Source organism: Podarcis pityusensis, assembly GCF_964106645.2.
Source record: "Podarcis pityusensis genome assembly, chromosome: 2".
Taxonomy (NCBI): Eukaryota; Metazoa; Chordata; class Lepidosauria; order Squamata; family Lacertidae; genus Podarcis; species Podarcis pityusensis.
In genome coordinates, this window is record NC_138029.1 from 50,867,496 (window position 1) to 50,889,661 (window position 22,166).

Below are 22,166 nucleotides of genomic sequence, written 5' to 3' on the forward strand. Positions count from 1 at the left end.
TGTGGTGGCTCCTCGTTTGTGGAATGCTCTCCCCAGGCAGGCTCACCTGGCACCTTCATTACATATCTTTAGGCGCCAGGCAAAAACATTCCTCTTCTCTCATGCTTTTGTTGGCTAATTGAGCAATCTCTGGCCTTTTAAGCCAGAGAGTACTATTGTTTTTCTTTGTTCTGTGGTATATATTTTTGTGTTTTTATATTGGAAACCTGGTGAAGGTGTTAGCAGTTTCACTCCTCCGATGCTACAGATGAGATTGTTGTAAATCACATGCCTGTCTGCAACGAGTCTGGGAAAGGAAAACAGTCCTATCTCTTCCGCTGCGGGTACTATTACACTGTACTTTCGCTTTTTTATTTCTGTTTGTTCTCTCAGAGCTGGAGAGAACAGACGCCATTATGGTTTTGTCTGTACATAGCGTGTAAATAAATAGGTTAGCTCTACGATGTCTCACTCTTCTTGCTGTGTTATGCCAGAAGACTAGTGTACATATACCAGCTGGTATATGTCGCTAGGAAGTGCACTGGAAGAGAAGGGAGATGCCTTTTCCAGAGCTGTGCGTACCGGAGGACGCTCAGAGTTTCGGGGGCTTGCAGGCACCCCCAGGGCATTTTTTCAACAGAAGGGAGGTATAGAAATTTAATAATAAAGAAAAACAATACTTTGTATTTGCCCAAAGTGGGGTTTTTATATGGAAAAAATATCCAGGTATGCAAAGGAAAGGGAAACGGCCTTTCCCAGAGGATTTTACATATATTTAAGGGACACGGATGACGCTGTGGTCTAAACGACCGAGCCTCTTGGGATTGCTGATCGTAAGGTTGGCAGTTCAAATCTGTGCAACATGGTGAGCTCCCGTTGCTCTATCAGCTTCTGCAGTTTGCAAGCATACCAGTGCAAGTAGATAAGTAGGTACTGCTGCAGTGGGATGGTAAATGGTGTTTCTGTGCGCTCTGGCATTCATCACGGTCCTCTATGTGCCAGAAGCAGTTTAGTCATGCTGGTCACATGACCTGGAAAGCTGTCTGTGGACAAATGCCAGCTCCTTTGGGCTGAAAGCGAGATGAACACTGCACCCCACAGCTGCCTTTGACTGGACGTAACCATCCAGGGGTCCTTCACCCTTATAGCTTTACCTACCTACATATATTTAAGTGCACAAAGCATCTAGAAAGCCTGTGTGTGTGCAAAAGCAATATTGTCCATATTATTAAACACCTAATATGGGATTTGTGATGTCACAGAGATTAATTTGAAGAAATTTGGGGAGTCAGTATATATGAATTAGTCCTAATGCCCACTGGGGAATAATGTTACTAATTAACTGTGCATAAATTCTGTGTCTAAGAATATTATAGACTAAGGGTGCTTCCAGATTGCCACTATTTGAGGGTGGGATTCCATCACACCCTAGCAAATTCAGGCTGCACCATTATTTTTTATGGTTGAGGGTTGGTTTTCAATTGTTTTTGATGTTGTAACCTGGCCTGGGAACCTGATAGTGAAGGGCAGGTAAATAATAATAGTAGTAGTAACAACAACAACAACAACGATGATGATTTGGAGCTCTTGTGAAACAAACTGGCTCCCTCCTCCAAAGACTGGGTGTTTGCCATCTAACCTCTCTGCAAACAATTCAGGCTTGTCTGAAGCAGCCTAAATGTGAACACCCTTATTCTGCTCTGTATTTGAGCTGCATATCAAAATTGGTCATGTCACTATGGAGCTTATACAGTTACCGAGATCTTGATATACTCAATAGAACAGACAGCCAATTGAGAAGTACAAAAACACATTAACAGAGTTATAAAATATATTTTAATAGCAAAAATATTTACAAAGCAATCTTATGAAAATAGATACAAAATTCATTTTCCTGCTCGAGACTTTTAACAAAAGACGCTAGCATTGTATCTTAGCAGCTGGAGCTTAACATTATAGGAAACATGCTTGCACACACTTTGTGATTATTGCTTTGTTTTGTATTTTTGTACTTTGATAAGTCTTTCTCATATAAAAAAAACATATAGAGCTATCAATAAAAAGCAGCCATTTCACAAAGCCATATTTGGTCACAATGCTATCAATAGCAAATTTGTTTTTTTTTAATTCCACAAGACGTTCCAACTTAGTGTTTTCTGGATAACATAGCCAAGAGATGTAACCAAGAATAATAACACTTTGATATTGCATTTACTTCACATGGTGGGTATTGGGGGGGGGGGGGTACTCTGACAGCCCTCTCACGGTAATCCTACCAGCTCTGTGATAGTGTGGTGAATGTGACTTAGGGTTTGTCCAGATGGACAAGAATACAGCAGACCAAGTTAATATTTCTCCCATTGTCTTCCGATTTGCTATTTGTGCTCACAAATGCCTGTTACTTTCTGGTGGCTCATTTGTGTACCAGAAGTAAAGAAAGATGGGCATTTCCAGATGCCGGCAAGCCCAGCTCCTTCTCGTGGTATAAGCAACCACAGGCATAGTCAGACCTAACTAATTAAAGACATCAGTGAAGAGGGGAAAATACTTCCACCTGTATTTATAGCCAGGAGCTACCGGTAGTCAAAAGGGAAGGATGTAATAGAGGTTCACTTAAGTGATTTTTGTATGTATAGAAACAAATGCTCAAGGCCTCAAAACAATGACGATTTCTCGAACGATGCTCAAGGAAAATATAACATTCAAGTAAAGGAGATCTCTTTAAAGCTCATTCATCTATACTTGATATGTAGGTATATACATATAGTGTCTGTGTGTGTCCCAGTTATTTGTTAGAGTAGCAAAGTGATAAGACTATAACTATGTAATAAAAGTAGTAAACATTTGGTTCATAGCAGATTGCATTTCATAACAATTTTGTAAAGTACAAAGATCCAGTTCCCATCATGCTTTTTGAGCTTGGCCTTATTATGTTTTTTCTTTGGTTTGGAATCAGTGCTTGAAATTTGAGGCAGGTGTTTCCTTTTGTAATTGAGTGACTTGGCGAACAATGGAAGGAGTTGGGGTGGGGCTTGTGGATTTCACTAAGAGCTCCCTCTAATTTGCAGATCTCTTCCTGAGACAACTTGTTCATATACTCCTAGGGCGGCGGTGGCGGCGGCAGCGGGGGGGGGGGGGGGGAACAACACAGGCTGGCTCCATTTGATCTACTGGAGCAATGCCAGAAGAACCACCAGCCATTTCTTGGAGTGTCATAATAAATAATGGCTGATGAAGAGCAAACAGGAAAAGTGTTTGCTAAGCTAAGCTGCACGCATGTCAGGAACAAATATCACTCAAGAAAAAGAAACTCTCTCACCAGTCTCTCTCATTTTTCAAAAACACCTTCACAATAAAATCAGATATTGAGAAAGAAATCTATATTGTGCAATAATGCCTCTCCATAAAAATATCCTTAATATTTTTGTTTCATAAATATTTCACATACAACTCTTCAGTTTAGAGGGGGAAATATCAAAATCCCTTTATCTTTGATAGCATGAAGATAATGTCACACACACAATACTAAGCCGCTGGAAATTTCAGAGCAAATATTTGCATAGCTCACAACTGTTCTTCTAAAATGACACATGCACACACTAATCTCTGCCATGTACCCTGAAAAAACAAAAGATTTTTTTCTGCCAGACCTTTTAACTCAAGGTATCCTATGGCATGTAAGTGAATAACCCCGTAAGTGTTGGAAGGCTGATCAATTCTATATTCATTTTCATTGTGGTATTTCTTTTAAAGGAAAGTCTTGGGACATTCATTTCAGAAAGCTGTGACTGCTTAATACAGTTCATTATAACATTTCACATTATGGATACTAAGCCAGTAATTTGTCTTGAATATTCCAGATGCAAAAACAAAGTCGGTTTTCACCTTAGAGTAACATTTGAATTATGATTGGCTAATTATCTTCTAATGGTGGATTGGGATGAATACTTCCCTGTTTCAGTGAGCAGAGATATTCCATAAGAAAAATTCTGAAGGGGTCCAATCAACACATCTACTATATTTCAGAAAGGACACTAGTTTGCTGAACACATGGTGGTTAAACAGTCTGTTGCATACTGATAACTTAGATCTCTGAGGCCTACCGGGAAGTAGCCAGTAAATGTCACAAGTCCATGGGGAAGCGTTATGTTGGTCTTACGTCAACATAGCAAATAGACTTTGGATTGGTTCACATGTAACACTAAACCAGAGTTTTGTATTACATGACCAAAACTCAAGCTCACGGGCAATATACTGTAGTTTGCCTGATAACATGCAACAACAAACTATGATTTGCCACAAACTAGGAAATAACAAATTGAGCCAAGTGTTAAAGGAGAGTGACTAGCAGTAGCAAACCATTGTCCTTGCTATGTTTGAACTGAGGACTGAGAACTTGAGTACTGCATAGTATCTCTTTTGATTTCATTGTGATTATCAATGCAAACAACTGAGCAACTGCTAGAATCTTATAGAACACTTTGTACAATTTTTATGGAAGACCACTGAGGATTTTCAATAACTATTGCCCAGGAGGATCATTATATTTGTGAAGAAGAAATTGGCAGTGCTGTGGATATTCTGTAGAACTGGCACCCCATAAAATCAAATTTTTATTTTTGTTCAAAAGAGAGATCTATCTATGGCTGCAATTCAGGCAAAGTCTGATGAAATCTCAGAACCCAAAGAAAGCCCTGATCAAGTTTCTTCACTGTTTAGGGCCCTACTTAGCCTTTTCCCCTTTGTGTGACTAGCACAAAAAACATGAAAAATAAAGCAATTTTTAATATATTTGCATGGCTGCAAGATTTATACAAGTTACAAAATTTAGTATTTAATGGTGCCGTTTGGGTTACTTTGGTGCATAAGCTTGATTACTATTCTCAAAAGCACAGAAACATCCAGGTCCTAAGGCTTAAAATGATCATCTATTATTTTGAAGTGAGATTTAATTTCACACTACTTAAGAGGCTTAGAGCTTCATAGTAATAGGGCATTCCGGGCCCTTAACAACAATGTATTGTAAAGCAAAAGCAAAGCACGCCACTGGCAATCTTCCACACTGTAAAACACTAAGCGCTCAAAATGAGAAAATTCTAAAACATCCCTAAGGGCCAATCCTGGAACTCACAAGGGAAACAGAGCTGCTGCTTCCTAATGTTTCCTCTTCCTGAGAATGTGTAGTTTAACACAATGTGACATCACATCATCTCTCTGCGTAAGGAAACTCACATCACACATTGGCCACATTTACATGTTACAATGAGTGGGAACCCCCCCTTTTTTTTAATTACTTATCATGGTTTCTTGCAGGGGTTGGCAAGCTTTTAAGGCCTGTGGGCACATTTACAAACTGGATAAACTGTCACAGACACCACTCTCACACCACAACCAAGCATGCGCTGCAACTTATTCCACTGGATGCAACAGAATGCTTCTTCCAAGCCAAATATCAGCAGGGGGAGGAGGCCCTGTGGGTGCCATGGAAAGCCTCTGTGGGCACATTTGGACTCACAGGTGCTGCGTTAGTAACATCTGGTTTATTGTGAATGAGCAGTGTGTTGGCACATGCTGCCCAGTTGTTGCCACTTGGCAGAAGTAAGAGAAAAATCAGGAAAACCTGGTATGTCCAAACCAAAGATCGCTGTTTGTTAATCTCCCACTTAAGCCATGATTACTAGTCGATGTTAAACCCTGGCTCATTGTGGCACGTGAAAGAGGCCAATTGTGTTATGGGACAGAAGGGATAAAGAAGCACAGAAAGGTAGCCGCTCCTAATCTTTTAGTTCCAGAAAAATATATACTATGATCGCTACTTATGCACGTTTTAAAATGTGCAACTTCAACTTTACGCGGTTGAAATCACACAAATGATATGCAAGGAAGACAGAGAGCTCCTTCTTGCACAAGCTTTTCTCGGAACAGAAAGAGGCTTTAAACTTTCAGTCTTGCTTATGGGGCTCTGGGAGGCTCTCACAAAATCCCATGGGAATTCAGATGACCCCGCAATAGCATCTCAGGGAGAGCATCCCCAGAGCCCAGCGAGCAAGGTGAAGAAGAACCACCAGGGGACGGGAATGCTGTCAACTGGAACCACCTGAAATGAGCAGCTTGCTAGGCTGTTCTGCCTTCTCTCCCTTCCTCTCAGGTCAAGGTGGTTCTTAAGCAGCCATCACTTGAGGCAGGAAGCATACACTGCTTTGTGCAATACGTTGTATGTAGCAGAATACAAACTAATATAATATATAGCATCATCAATTTGTATAGCATGAATTAAGTCACAGAGCATGCCCCTTTAAAAATGCTTTGAACTGTCCCCAAATAAAAAGATATAATAAACATAGAAAGACATAACGGCTCCATTTACTGTCACATATCATGCCTTTTTTGGTAATATGCTACCTGCTGTTGTTTTTGCCAAAAAAGCAAACATAAAATGGCATAAGACACACAATGTAACTAAAAATTCTGTTTATGTGATTAAAAAGAGGAAGTTTTTCGATCAGGAACAGTTGCATGCACGCTTCTAAGTATTTATGCTTAGAATCTTGTAAATGCCCGATTAAAATTAACACCACAGTAACTTACTGAAATTGCACACATAGTTCAAGAAGTAAAATCTGTTAAGTTATTAAATGCCAGCACTTATGGTGCATTAGATACATTAAGAGCAACAGAAACTGCTATAAACAGCAGCTGTAATATGAGAAAAGCTAAATTAAGAGATATTTTAAGTTTATAAGTGAAGCTCTGTGGATATTAATTTCCATAATGCCCTGCTGTTAAAATATAGAAAAGTGCTAAAAATGTAATACTTCTTGTCACTCCAGCTGGCAAAGACCATAATAGGACCTTTTGGCATTAAAAAGGCTGAAGTCTCAGCGGGAGAAATCTGTATTGTTCAATTAAAAGTTCTTCTGCTTGATGAAAACTTGCATATTGTTGAGCAGATTGTACAATCTTATACACAAAATCTGGCTCTGTAAAGGGTATTGCCGCATCAAGTAGAACTCACATGCAAAACAAGGCCATGAAGTCAGGATCAACAGCTCCGATTTACGTCAACAAAGCCACCTTAGTTTGGCCCAGAAGCAGGAGCTAAACTTTGAAATAGGAAAAGCAGCCCTCTCTATCTTGGGATGGGAAAGGTTACCTCTATGCCAACTCTTTGAGACTAAACCATGATGCTACATGCAGATTGATAGCAAAACAAATTGAGTTCAGCAACACTGCAGATTTGAGGGGAAGTGAAGAGCCTGTCAAGCCGTTCATTTTTCTAGCTGTGTTAATTCCAATATATGGTGGTCTCCTAGAATTTTTTTTAAACCCAAATCAAACCTGGACATGCAGCACACTTAACTGGGACATGTGGGTCATCATAATAAAAGTAATACAGTCAAGAAGGAATGGAAGTACTTGAATGAAAGACAAGGTTCTAATGTAAAATTTTGGCTGTGTCTTAGAATGACCTCATGAATGGAAAAGGGGAAATACAAATATCTATATATTAAGATGGAAATAATACTGAAATACAGATAAAATATAAAATGTGAAAGGAAGTGTTGTGAGAGTGATGGAAGTCTATTATTACTATTATTTTGTAAAATAGTGTTTATTGTATTGAAATATTATACTTTTCTTTATTCTTTTACTGACTACTTTTCTTTGCATTTCTTTTTCTTTTTCTTCTCTATTTTTTCTTTCTTTATATTATTCTTTATGCATGGTTTGGTACTGATGTATTGATGTATTGATGTATTTACTTGGCAATTAAAAAAATTATATTTAAAGAAAGAAAGAAAGAAAGAAAGAAAGAAAGAAATTCCACAAATTTTAATGGAATTAATGGTGAGAGTTAAATGAAATCCATCAACTGTTCTGCTGGACTTCTTTACTCCTGAATGCAGTATGTAAACCTGCAGAGCACCTTTATGCAGTGCTGGATTTAGGGTGGTGCAGGCAGTTCCCCTGCATAGGACACCAAGCCAAGGGGAGAGCAACAACAACACCAACTCAATTTTACAGATATCTACACAAAGTTAGGCCCTGGTCAGACGGGCGACTGAGTTGTGAGGGGGGGGGAGCAATTTAGGGGGGTGCCACATTTTGCCCTCACTCAGGGTGCCATATTACCAAAGTCCAGTCCTGATTTATGGAAGACAGATGCACTACTGCCTTGAAACTACTTCTCATCTTAAGTTTCAGAAGTTACTGGTGCACTCCTGCATACGATTCTCATACTTCTATACAAAGCATGGGAAAGAGTCGTACATATGTATACCTGTTTCCACAAAGTGACTGGCAAAATACGCTCACATCCCTTGGAGGGAAATGTCTCAACTTTGGAATTCCTGTCTGCAGTGCAGCCATAAAAGCACAACTCCACTGTTGGGAAAAGGTCACTATCCTACCTTGAACATCAAACTTCTGTATGAATTTGGTAAACATGGTGGGAAACTACAGCAAGGGTTATATGTTGTGTATGTGTTACTTCTTTTTATTACAAAACCTCCTGAAGGGGGAGCCCCTATGACACAGAGATCGAATAACTGCTGTTTCCCTCACCAAGTTAACGGAAATTATATTCCTATGAAGAAAAGGAAATGGTGTCACAAGAAGGAACTGGTCACATCCACAGATGGCTTGCCTAAACCACTTTAGCCCTTTTTATCTCAGGGGAATTAAGCCAGTTGGCTACCCAGCTTCTGCTTAAAAAGCTCTCATGAGAATCCATCGATACAGTCTATTCCCCTGCTGAAGAGCTCATACCATCAAGAAGTTCTTCCTAATGTTTCGTCTACATCCTTTTTCTTAAAATTTGAACTTCTTGCTTCAGGTCCTACCCTCTGGAGGAAGAAGTCTGCTCCATTATCTACATGACAGCCCTTCATGTATCTGAAAGTGGCTATCATATAACCGCTTAAACATCTCTTTTCCAGACAAAGACACCAAACTCTTTCAATCTCTCTGCATAGGACTTGGTCTCCAGGCCCTTCACCATCTTTGCCACCCTTCTCTGGATATGTTCATTTGTCAATATCCCTAAATTGCGGTGCCCAGAACGAGACACCGTATTCCAGGTAATGTCTGGGCAAAGCAGAATAGTGCAACCTAGAACTATTTTCACCCCTTTTGAAGAAGGGGAACACGTCTCCCTATTTTCTTGCTCACTGGAATGCCGCCTAATTGTACCTTCAATATCTCTCTTCTAAAAATTTCTTCTCCTCCAATATGTTCTATCCATGGGATTGTACCTGGTATTTCTCTATGCTAGTAGAAATCAGAATAGCTGACTATGTTCAGCTTTCCCTTTCCTCAGTCTCATGAATCCCCCTTTTTTTATTAATTATGCAAGATTATTTCCTCCAAAACAAAACAAAACCCCTCACTGCAATTGAACATGCATATTCCCAATCCAGTATTTAAACAGCTCCACCACCACTATCACGTGATGGAAATAAATATTTAATTTAAAAGTGGCGGGGAAAGTTTTTTTTTATCTCATTCTCATTTGCTTATATTTTACATACCTAACCTGCAAGAACTTGGAAACAACCAACTGATTTTATTTCTGCAAAGACATTTGGGTCATGAACAATAAAAAGTGCAAAGAAACTCTATCCTTGTAGAATTGTTTACTTTATGCATTATGTAATAGCAGTTAACTGACAAAGAAAAAAGACTACTTACAAAATGTCCTGTAACCTGCTCTGATTACCCTGCAGCCATCATCCATTGGTTTTCTTAACAGAAGTGCCACTGCTTTATTTACCAAAGGAATGTTTGAGAAGTTGATTAAGTATCCAGGTTGTTTCATACACTATGAATTACACAACCAGAACCCTCAGTTATGAAACAGCTAACAACATGTTTTTTCCATTGTTTACAGTCCTAGTAAAGGCACTTATGATTAGCTTTAAACAGCAGAAAGTTTTGACCTTTTTCTTATCAACAGGTTAGAACAGGACACATATTTTTTCCCCAGTAACTTATCAGACAAATCAAGGGGTAAGTCAGCAAGCAACTCCTCTCCCCTGAATTGTGCAGAATGATTAGTTGAAACTATAAATTTGATCAAATGGCAAAAGCTTAGATCTTAAGGTAAGTGAATGGAATGAAAGTTCCCTATTCCATCTTCTGCCTTGCTACTGCCTGGGCCCCCTAAAAAGCCTCTTCACAGTATCTGGGGATCCTCCTGAATAATGTGAGAGCCTGCTGAGGGAGGGGAGAATCACCTCATATTGGGCAGATTTCCACTCAAAATATTCTCTCCTTCCCCAGCAGCCCTCAGTACCTCATCCACTTTGTTCATAAGGGGCTCCTGACCCTCTGTAGATTTTTTTTTTAAGGGACCCAATAAGCAAAATAGGACAGAAAACCTTCCTTCCATTAACTTCCTGTCATTTAGGATCCAAACCATATTTATTATTTCAAGGCGGGGGGAGGGGGGACCACCCAGAAAGGCGGCACTATTTTCATACACCAAAGTGGGCTTTAAGGCGAGGTGAAAAGTTGGGGACATGAAAACACTAAAAGGAGAAGGGGGTGTGACTATGAGGTACATCTGGTGTTAAAGAGTATTTGTTCTGTTGTCTGTCACGAGAGCTTGTAGACATAATAATCCACCTTGCCTCTTACCTTCTTAATGTTGTGTCCAACATAGCAAAATTAAAGCATCAAAACTTCTTGTATGATCCCACACCATATGAATAAAATAATTAGCCCTTTACTTCTGTGCGAGTGTATGCCCAGCATTATCTCTCTCACACACAAGTCTGCCATTACCTGAATTTGGCCAATATTCACCATTCACTCTTTAGTGAAATTAGGTTTCGGAGGCACAGAGCCCATGCTTCCCGTGAGCACACAATGCGTATTCCACAGCTTGGTGCACACTATGGAAGAGGAATTGTTCCTCCCCCTTTTTAAGGTACTCCCCTCGGTCTAGGGATTCCCTCACAGAGGGACTGCACTGAGCCAGCAGCACTTGGATGCCAATTTCCCCATAATCCTTGTGAACCTCCTTGAGCGTGTGGATCCCTGCTGTATCTAAGAACTGCACCGCACAGCAGTCAATCACTATAGTGTGAAACTCCAGTGGGTGAGCGACAAGCTGTACTGAGACCTCTGCCTGGTTTCCGTTGGCATTGACCATTTTCTCACTAAGCTTTCGCTTTTCCGCTTTTCTCTTTGCTGCCAACTCCCACAGAGGGTTGACTCCAGTCTGCTTGTACAGCATGGACTTGAAGCTTTCTTTGTTAGCGTAGTAGATGGGTGCTTCAAAACGGAAAACCCTGATCCCTGGTTTCATCTGAAGGTTCCTATATTCAGGAAGGGGTTCATAGACTTCAGATTCTGGCACCCAGCCCAGTAAGTGCCCTTCTGGTCTCTGCGTCCTCACAATGACACACAGCAATGAAAAGCAGACCCCAATCAGAAGGCCAAGTTCAGTACTTATCAGTGCTGAAGATAACATGGTGACGAACCAGATCAATGTGTCCACTTTGCTTAACCGCCACATTTTGGGCAGGTCACTGAATTTCCGCAAGGCTCCTCTGAGATTGACAATGGTAATGACCCCTAGGACACATTTCTGGAGGGAATAGAACAGGGGAGCAATCACAAGGAGGACTAACAAGATGACCAAGGCAGTCACCACACCGGAGATCTGAGTCCTGCAGCCTGTCGACTCTTTGACAAGTGTCTTGGCAAGGGCTGCGCTAGTAGTGAAACAATGGAAAAAAGAAGGGATGATGTTGCAGAAACCAATGGCATACATTTCCTGGTTGGGTTTAACTGTGTAGCCATGCTTCTTGGCAAACATCTCAGAGAGAGAAACTGTGATGGCAAAGCCAATAATGGCTATGGCCATTGCATCCAGAGCCACACTGGGAATCAGACTCCAGTCTGGCGATTGCGGTGGCAAAAACCCAGTAGGAATATGCCCAGAAACACTGGAGCCATACTTCTCTTTTAGCTTCCCAAAATGAGATGCCAGTGTGGCTACCACCAACACCACCAACTCAGTGGGCATGGGCGCCTTAAGTTTGGATTTGTATCGCTCGTTCAGCTCTTTAGTTGGGATAAGAACAAGAAGGCACAAGCAGCTGGTGATGAGATCGCAGAAGTTGGTCTTGTGGATGTTTCTGAATATGTTCATCCAAGTGGTTATCAAGGAACCAATGCCGTTGCTACGGGGAATGTCTAAGCCCAACAGGTATTTGGCTTGTGAGGTAAGAATGGTGAAGGAAGCACCTGTAACAAATCCGCTGAGCAAGGAATCAGAGAGGTACACAGAGACAAAGCCCACTTGGAAGAAGCCCATGGCAACCTGAAAAGAAATGGAGAAAAGATCAGAAGACAATTTTGCAACACAGGATGGAAGAGTATGACTAGACAATGCAAACATTATTTCAGTTGAAAGTATCAGTTCATAACTATCAGTCATGGTGGGTGTAATGAGTATGGGTTGCTCGTGCGTAAGTTGCCGCCTCTCCTGGCTTTGTTGCCTTGTTAAACCTTTCAGTCTGTGCAGCCCTTCACTTCGTGGCTGCCTCAGTCGCTAGCAGAATCCGTCAGGGGGCGTTTCTTAAATCTTTTCCAACATAAAAGTTGTTTGACACCCAGTCTCCTCCTACTCTCTCTGCGCGGAAGTCTTCTGCACAGGGAGGGCGTGGGTAGCGGAGGACCCGTGCTCTCCCCGCTGGTGTCCGGTGAAGAGTCCTGGAGCCCTCTCGCCGATTCCCCCATCTGCCCCCCTTTATCCCTGGTGTTGCGCTGATTTGCTTCCCCATCTGCGGAGCTGCCTCTCTCCCTGCTGGGCCCTTCTCCAGCATCATTTGAGAGCCTTCCCTCCGCCTCTAGCTCCGATGTCAGTTCCCTGACAGTGGGGGACCAGTTAAAATCAGTTTGTGTTTGTTTCAAGTTCTTTACAGAATTTCTTTCTTTTTTTGGCTTTTGTTTATTAACCTTTTTGGATTTGAAGGTTTTCCTCTCTCCAATATTTTATTTAAAAATTTCAAAACAGCACCATGTATATGGGGCAAGTGTGCACATATAGGTATGCACATGTACATATTAAACTGGGGCTGATGATTTTCTTATAAGGAATGCATTTTATATTATTTAGCTATGTGTGTCTTTACAGTGTTATTAAATATTTATCTGTTGTCTGATGCCACAACAAAGTTTTGACTCTTGTGATGAGTTGGCTGGATTAAGCCTGTGTTAGACCTGGGGATTTGTGGTGGTTAACCAATGTAATGAAATAGTCTGGGTAAGTGGGTTGGTTGGGGGCGTATGCTTCCTTTTTAGGATAACCACTGCTAAACATTACAGCCAAATCCTAAACTGTGGTTAATCTTAAATTTGGTTTGTTGAAACAAGTCAGCTTCTTAACTATAGTTTGAAGTTGCCGTGTTTCAACAAACCATAATTAAAATTTGTCAGTTTGTTTAGTTCATACAACACAGTAACCTCCAGCTAAACTAAAAATGGAAGAAAATCTTTCAAGCTCCTCTTCTCAGTCACAGGTGGGGGCAGTATTTAAGCCCCAAAGTAGCAACTTTTCATTTCCCATCAACTACAGTTCAGCATTACATCTGAACCAACTCATCAAGGTAACGGGCTAAATGGGGATTGGAATCTAACCATTTTCTTGCAAAAACAAAATTCCAAATCACCATGTATATGCTTAATTACGAGGCTGCATTGAAACTTTGTTACCAGTCTGTCACCAATCTCGTCTTGGAAGGCAATGAGAGGAAAACTACAAGAAGCCTATAAAACAGATGCCCTTTGGATTGTCACCTCTTACCTGGTAAATGCCAGCAATGAAAGTCACTGTGGCTCCAACGCTAATTGCATAGCAACTTCTGTCACATAACAAATGTGATGTCTCATTCACAGTCAAAGGCCCCAGTGTGCTGTTATTTACGGAAAGATGCATGCCTGAGTTATAACTACTAGGAACGTTTGGTGCCAAATCATACCCAGCTCTCTGTACTTCACGGTCCACTACTTCTCCTATCATCAGGCACAGTACACCGAAAATGCCAACAGAGATGTGACGGGAAGTTCCAAACAGGAAATAAATGAGGCTTGCAAAGAACGACGTATAAAGGCCATAGATAGGTTCTTGGCCAGCCAGCAGAGAATAGGCAATGGACTGTGGAACCAGCAAGATCCCCACGATCAAGCCAGACATTAAATCTCCCAAGATGTTCTCTTTCAGGTTGTAGTTGGGGAGCCATTTCAGCACTGGGAGGAAGCTGAAGAGCAGGTCTTTGGCAGTAGCTGGGGTGCAGGTGCATTTTTTCTTCACTTTCTTCAGCACATGTGCCTTGATGTCTGTGCTCTTTTCTATACGTTCTAGGCAGATCGTGCGACGGCTGTTTGGTGGGCCATCATTTACTTCTGCCATCTCAAACCCTGAATGGACATGATTGGCTTCTGCTGCCATCTTCAGGGCTCACTAGACTGGTGGGGAAACAGAAGGAAAAGAAGACAGAATTATTTTTTGAACCGACATACAGATTTCAAACTTATTAAAGCAAACACAACAAGTTATCTGAAAAAACGAACAACTTACCAAAGAAAAGCAACAACACCCTAGCCTGCGTCAGAAGCAGAAGCAGCAGCTCTAAGCCTAAACAGTTCCACTGATACACAGGAGACATGAGAGTCTCCTATGGAAGCAGACTTTGCCACTGACTTCAGTGCTGGGCCAGGTACATGTGTACAGTGGGCGAAGGCAGCAATAGAGACATCTATTGTTAGAAATTCCCCAGGTGCCAGGCACATTTTGCAACTGGTGCAGGTCCAATTGCAACCACATGGAGATCTCTGCATGCCAGATTGGTGACTGACATCTCTATCTGGCTGGCCCTTCCAGCTTTCTTAAGCAGGTAAGCAGAATAGCATATTTATTGCATTTATATCCCACCTTGTCAGTTTTGTCTCTTGCTTCTATGGAGTTCAGGCTAGCATACATAGAATACTCTCATTTTGATCCTCAAATGAGGTAGGTTAGGCCAAGAGCCACTGATTGTTCCAAAGCCATTCAGAAACAGAGCCACGTTTTGGGTTTCCAAAACGAACACTATGCAACACTGGTAGGAAGAAGAAAACCCCCCAATCAATTTATGCAGCTGAAATTAAATGACTTTAAAACAAGATTTGTATTGGCTTTAAAGGTTATGACTGACACCTTAAATCCAGCTTTGTAAAAGAGTTCACAATTCCAAAACCAAGGCTTCAGTGTCGAACATACCTGTCCTGTCTCCATGGTCATTTTTTCCTACCCAGCTTGCTCCCTGTCCTTCTCTTTCCTTACCCATATACCTCTCTGTTAGAAAAGCAAAGCTATAGTATAGGCTACAGCTCAGCTCAAAGGACATTTGAGCCACTTCACACACCAAAGGGAATAGGGTAGCTTCAGTATAAAGCCCTATATTTCAGGGGCTGTGGAGGGGGAGTAAGAAAGAACAAGTCACTGAGACAAATATCAGGGAGCTGAAAGGTATGAGCCTTGACTCAGTTCTCACTGGGTCAAGAAGATGAAGTTAGTGGCCAGCTTCTCAAGCATCCTTCATAACCACTTTTGCTCACTGCCCTACTCAGCAAGACCAAATGACATGACAAAAGACCTCAAGAAAACAACACCATTTTAAGAAAGAATATTAAAGGAATAGTAGCAGAGTGAGAGTAAAAGGAAGACTGAACTTTGGAACTATTTGCAGACGTTCTTTGCAATATTTGCACTAAGTCATGCCTTACAATGCTCTTATATTGTGATATGTGAGTCACCCAAAGGCTTTAAAAAGCCCTCATGTCCAGGATGGAAGAGAGTCAAAGTAAACTGAAAATGTATAGTACTGGCCAAATCAGATACAGGTAAATGAGTGTCTTCCCACTTTCCTTTCCCTGCAGCAGATCCTTGCGTTCTGTCAAAGGCTGCTTCTAAAGTTTCCTTAAGAATAAGGAGCATATAGTCCACTGTATGACCGTTATCAATTACATTTATATTCCACCTTTACTGAAAGGCATTCAAGATGGTGTACAAGTTCTCCCCCCCTCCCATTTCCCCCTTACAACAACCCTGTGAGGTAGGCTAGGCTGAGAATTTAGTTACTGGCCCAATGAACTTCACAGAAGAGTGGGGATTTGAACGCAGGTCTCCCTTGGTCATAGTTCAGCACTCTAAACACTTCAGCTCTCCCAATCCAGAGGTAATGTGGTACACTCTGAATGCACAGTGGTGCTTCCAAAAGTGATCTCTAGCATTATTGATTCAAACCTCTGGATCTGACTCCACATCTCCACAATATGTTTAGCAGTAAATCATATATGTTACATTTAGGAAGCTCACTAACATGGGCATTCATATTCGAAGACCTCTTTAAATATGAAGTAGTCGTCAGTGTGGCTTCTCAGACAGCCTGGAAGCTATGATTAATTCCAACCAGAGTGCCTGTATTAAAGAGCCTTTATTCTAGCTTAGTGTCCTTGAATGCACATACAGCAAAACAGCTGTATATTCATCCAACAAATGTTGAAGAGTGTCTAGACTGCAGTAACAGACTTCTGTCCTAAGGGGGGGCGCGCGGAAAGACTTGTGAGAAAGCTGCCTGGCAATGAAGTTGGCTTGCTCACATTACACTTCAGTATGTACCAGTACACTTTCATTTTGTAGAGGAGAAAGTATTTTTTTGCACAAGCAGTTACTTTCTCTACAGTATACAAACTATCTTACAGCTTTTGTCGGTAACTTTTAATTCCTAAAGATATGTTAAGTTTAGCTAAAATTTTCACCCTTAAAATTTGCCCTGAGTAGCCTGAGCAATGTTAGCAGGAAAACACCAGGACTAAGATGTCCATGTGATGAGTCAAGAACCTCACCTGGAAGTGCTTTTTCCCAAGAAAGGGCATCATTTTGCCTAAATGCGAGAAAGCTTTTTGAAAAACCACTACTCATTCTTAAAATGGCCATTGTTTATTTTTCATTTTCATCAATTTAGGTATCTGGAATACAGAATACTTTTTTAAAAAGCATAAGGCAACAAGAAAAAAAATGTAATGTTATTTCATTTCTGTAGATTTGTTTAAGGGCTTTAGTGACCCTAGACCAAAAAGTTCCAGTTTTTTTCACATTCCCACCACAAATGTATAAATTTTCCTTTCTCTCTCTTACAATGTGAACATCTACCATCACCTCTTTCCTCAGTTTTGTGAGATTTCCATTTGCCCAATGCCACCGGAAATCCACTCTAATACAATTTGCTCTTTAGTTAGTAGCTAAATATGCTGCATATCTATGTTCCATTTCTTTTTAAAGGCTATTTCTGTTTCTTTCGGTTTATACAATGTCTTTCTCTATTGGAGCACAATCACAAACCTCCTGTTTCAATGTGTACTATTGTCACAGTTCACCTGCACTTGTAAGAGGACTGAATGAACACAGTCAGTTCAAGATTACTCATCTGAAGCATAATCTGATTATTTAATTTCTACACCGCTTGATATATTTAAAAATATCTCTAAGCAGTGTACTGAAAACTGAAGCAGCAAAAGACAACTTAAACAAAAATATTACAAAAAACACACGATTACATATAAAAATGCTAATTGATACAAGGTTACAAATGTATATGAATAAATAGAAATTCATTTTCCTTCTAACACATCTTCCCTCTTAGTCTCTGGGTTCTCACCCAGGGTCCAACAAACGCTCAGCTCAGCTACAAAAGTCTCACAATGAGAAGAGTTCCTGGAAACAGGGGGAATCACCCTAGTCTCTCACTCTAGACTTGTTTTTATGGGCAAGCCCAAGGTGGATGGTAATTCCTCAGGCTGCCTACAGCTGTGTCTCATTTAACTGCATTCTCCATACCCAGCCAGTTCCAGGTGCAGCAGGTTTGCTGCGCTTCCCAGAGAATCCAAAGGACGGGGATAGGGGCACCCTCCACTCATAGCTCTTTCTTCACCCTCTGTCCTCTCCTCCTCCTCCAGCTCCTTGAGTCTGGGTCAAACTAACACTAAAAGGTCTAACGGATCCACTGACCTGGTAACTATTCAAAGCAGAGGGCCAAGTTCACATAAGCAGCTACCTGGACCAATTTTCATGTTCAGATCAAGGCCTAGTTGAAGGAAGGCATATGACCTTCACAAACAGCCTAGCTAGGGCTTCTCTCATCTGTGACAGTTATATTGCAGAGACAGCCTCAGTGTTGCGTATTACCTGACAAAGAAATGTGGGACATCCCACATCTGAATCACAAGCATAGTGGAAATGTGCAACTTCCTGCTTCACACATGAGCACTGCTCCAAGGATATTTGTGTAAGTTTATGTAATTATAGGTGTTACCTACTTTTGGCTGATTAAAAAATGCTGCTGCATGAGATGAATAGAAAGTACAGGGGAGCAATCAAAAAGCATGAGAGCAACCCTGTTGTATCAGATTAAATACCCATTTAGTTCAGCATCCTGTTCTCACAGTGGCCAACTAGATGCCCACGGGAAACCTGCAAGCAGGACATGAAAGCAACAGCCCACTCCCCATTTTTGATTCCCCAAGAATTGGTATTCAGAAGCATACTGAATCCAATACCGGAGGCAGTACACAGGCATCTTTACTCACAGACCTCATTGACAGCCTTATCTTCCATGACTTTGTCCAATCTTTTAAAGTTATCCAAGTTGATGGCCATCATCACTACATCTCATGGGAGTTATCCCCATAGTTTAAACTATGCACTTAGTGAATAAGCACTTTCTTTTGCCTGCCCTGAATCTTTCAACATTCAGCTTTATTCTAACATTACGAGACAGGGATAAAAAATTATCTCTAACTAATTTCTCAATGCTATATGTAATTTTAAACACCTGTATCATATCCCCCAACAACTGGCCTTGTTTCCATATGAAAAGCCCTAAATGTTGTAACCTTTCTTTATAGGGGAATTGCTCCAGTCCCTTAATAATTTTGGTTACCTTTTCTGAACCATTTCCAGCTCATTTTGAGGGATAGCTCTGTATCAGGGTGGGGAATCTCTTCCAGCTACTGAACTGGACCCTGGCTCTGCTGCCCCAAATTGGACTACTATGACAGGTGGACAGGGCAATGATGTCAGAAATCCCATTTTTCTATTGCTTGAATTCAAGCCACACTGCAAAGAAAGATTAATGTGACGCTTGAAGTCAATGCCAATCAGCCGGTCACTACAGTTCAAGCCCTGCTTTCTGCAGGGGGAGGCTACTGATAGTTACATGGGGGAGGCTACTGATAGTTACTGTATAAAAGCTAACACAATGTCATGTCACACATTTATTCTTTTACTGTAAACTACCATGGAGAAATGTGATAGCCTTTAGTGTCCTCATAACATGTAGTTTGGACCCCAGAATTCATGGCTTGCCTATGACCATTCAACAAGTTCATGAGTGAATGAATCTACATTTGTACCTGACTGCCAGATTAATGTTTACGATTATGACCATATCACCAGTGACACCAGGTGTAAATCAAATAGCAACACAAGCCCATAGAAATAAGACAAAGACTCCTATAGATTTAACACTAGGGTTCCATACCTCCTATTAACTAAACCTCTGTGCTTGACTGCATCCCTTTACTTTTGATCTTCTGCTAACACTGGAAATCCTCTTTTTCTGACATTAGTTTGATCTCTTATTTTATTATTCCTACAACACTTCCTCACTAAAAGACCCACATGTACCTTGGCTTTTCCAGGGTAAATGTTATTGTTCTTCCCTTCCTCTTTTAGACTGCAACCCTGCAGGCAGGATCTACCTTTTATTCTTACCTACCTATACAGAGACCTTGCTCAGTTCTTAGGACCTTCAGAAATAAATAACAAAGCTTCCAAAATCTGTATTTCAGATTTGATAACAAAGGCTTGGCTTACTAAGTCAATTTCCCTTAATACAAGCATTCATAGTCTGCCTTGGGCATCATGTGCCTGAAATTATGCATGGAAAAAGTTAACATGAATAGGGCTATACACAGAATGCAGTGAGCTGCAGTTCTTTTTCTGTGACCACAGTATTTGTTGCAACCACGATGCTTATGGAAATTGCTGCAGTCCGATTCATGTACAAATATTTATCCACACAAGCTGCATTCCAAGGCTGGACAGTGACTGCTTTTGTATACAGAAAACTGACTTTATGAATCAACCCTAAAATGTTGGATGTAAAAACACCTGGATATAATAATGGGGGATCACACACATCCAAATACCCATGTTTATAACTGAAGCTTAACATCTTCTTCCAAAGACTCTGTGAATCACTCTCTCCACAAGAAGAGAAAGAACACTAACACCGTGATCAGAAGCAAATGTTCACAGGTAAATCACACATTCCAGAAGGTAGCAGTAAGTTACAACAGGTCCATTCTTTTTTCGCCAGACCAGGCCCTTGGCTTCCACTACACGTCATATGATAACTAAAACCACACTTTTATAATTAAAAAAAGTATGCATCCTCTGGGGTGATGTTATCCAAACTTTCCTTCAGAGTCCCATGTATTATAGGATTAGATTCCAAACTTGTCACTCCTGTTTAAAAGATGCTCAACTATTTTATATTCAAACAGATCTTGAAAAATACCAGTACTGTACCTTCCACAACCGTTCTTTCCCCCTGCACAAAGGTCACATCAATCTCAATCCAATTTCTGAAATGTTCCTTCTTGTCTGCCTTGAGAATCTACTTGAAACCTTTATCTTTCTCTCCCATTACTGAATTGTGCATGTATTGCAATTTCATGACTTGTTTCAAACATTTACAAGGAAATGGGAAAAGCAGCAACTTCTGTGGCTGATGCTTTTTGCCCCACTTCCTACCTTGACATCCAAATTGGGAAATCTGTGATCATTCTTGCCCCGCTACAGGTGAGATGTGTGACTCTGAATCCCACTTTGAACACTATATATTAGAGAGGGTGGGGAAAGAAGCACTATTGATTTACCTGAGTTTACTTTTGGAGGGTGTGAGAGATTATACAGGGCAAACATTCCAGTGAAGTGGGTGTGTTATTCCAGTTCTGAATGGATGATAGACCCAAAGAGATATTTCAAAACCTTTTCCTTCACAATCAGGTTCCCTTTTAGCCTTTTAAATATATATATATATATATATATACACACACACACACACAATAAGCAGTATATAAATTTTCTTAAATAAAATAAATAAATACGTTAGCCACTCCAACTCTCTCTACTGAGGGAGGAGAACCGCCAAAAACACAACGACAATAATGAAGGCCAAGGGTGCTAAGTGTTTAACTGCATAAATTCGGTTTAAACAGCAGCAGCTGAGTAGAAAGATGCTTTGTTACGACTGGAGCACTCCCGAGTTTTTAGACGAATATGAAGCGAAGAAAAGAAGACGAGGCAGCAGGCTATCTTACTCCAAAGCCTCCCAAAAGTGCTCAGAAGACCCTCACCAAACTCAGCCCGCGGAGAGGGTGGGCTGTGGATGCGCAAGAAGATCCTTTCAAGCAAGAAGACACGACCCCCGAGTTGTCTCCTGCTGCCCCACTCCAGACCGCCCCTTCCCAACCGAGATACCCTCCGAGGAGAAACGCACACGCTTCAAGAGCGCTCTTCTTCCGCCCCCTCCAGCCGCCTTTCCTCTCTCTGCGCTCCTCTCCACGCGGGAGCCTCAGCTCAGCTCGCGGCAGCGGCGGCGCGCGACTCTCGCGGCGGCCTCCTCGCTTCCAAGAAGCGGCGGCGGGACTTGCTCGGAGTTCCTGCCAGCGAGCGGCCCGGGGAAGGAGGGAGGAGGAGAGAGGGAGGGAGGTCCCGCCCGCGCCCTGCCAGGCCGCCGCCCCCCTCGGCCGCCAGCTCAGCGACCTGGCAGAGAGCGGCCCAAGGCTCCGGTCAGGCCTCTTGTGACGCCCGCCTCGGCCCGCCTGCTGAGAAACCTGAGCAGGGAGGCGCTCTCCCTGTCCGGGCGGGAAGCAAGAAGACGCGGCGGCCTCGGTGGTCTTTTGAGGCGGCGGTGGGGACGGGAGGCGCGGAAGTGCTGTCAACTTTGGATGAAAAGTAAAAGCGAATCTCTTTGGGTGCCTTCAGCCCGCCTCCCCCTGCCCCCGGCGAGGCCTTATTAAGAGAGCCATGTGCTTTTAGCTCAGCCTTAAGCGGGCTTACTCGGGAG

General features: G+C 41.7%; 2 protein-coding genes across 8 annotated transcripts in view; both read right to left on the reverse strand.

Annotated features, from left to right (window-relative positions):
* The window catches only part of LOC308471322 (sulfate transporter-like), a gene marked incomplete at its 5' end in the record, with an annotated part of 23,012 nt that extends 13,211 nt beyond the window's left edge, over positions 1–9,801 (reverse strand). Inside the window, one exon of the mRNA XM_080995236.1 lies at positions 9,670–9,801. The remainder of the gene's footprint in view (positions 1–9,669) is intronic.
* Positions 1,793–21,737, reverse strand: SLC26A2 (solute carrier family 26 member 2). Of its 7 annotated transcripts, XM_080995245.1 has the most exons (4): positions 21,597–21,674; positions 20,974–21,048; positions 13,796–14,452; positions 1,793–12,310 (listed from the first exon to the last, which is right to left on the reverse strand). In XM_080995245.1, exons 3-4 carry the CDS (start codon positions 14,438–14,440, stop codon positions 10,805–10,807), a joined length of 2,151 nt encoding a protein of 716 aa, XP_080851371.1. In that variant the 5' UTR covers positions 14,441–14,452; positions 20,974–21,048; positions 21,597–21,674; the 3' UTR covers positions 1,793–10,804. The 7 variants fall into 7 exon arrangements, with proteins under 7 accessions (XP_080851371.1, XP_080851369.1, XP_080851367.1 ...); XM_080995243.1 differs by lacking the exon at positions 20,974–21,048 and having other exon boundaries at positions 21,597–21,737; XM_080995241.1 differs by lacking the exon at positions 20,974–21,048 and having other exon boundaries at positions 13,796–14,457; positions 21,597–21,735.
* Between the last annotated feature and the right edge of the window lie 429 nt (positions 21,738–22,166).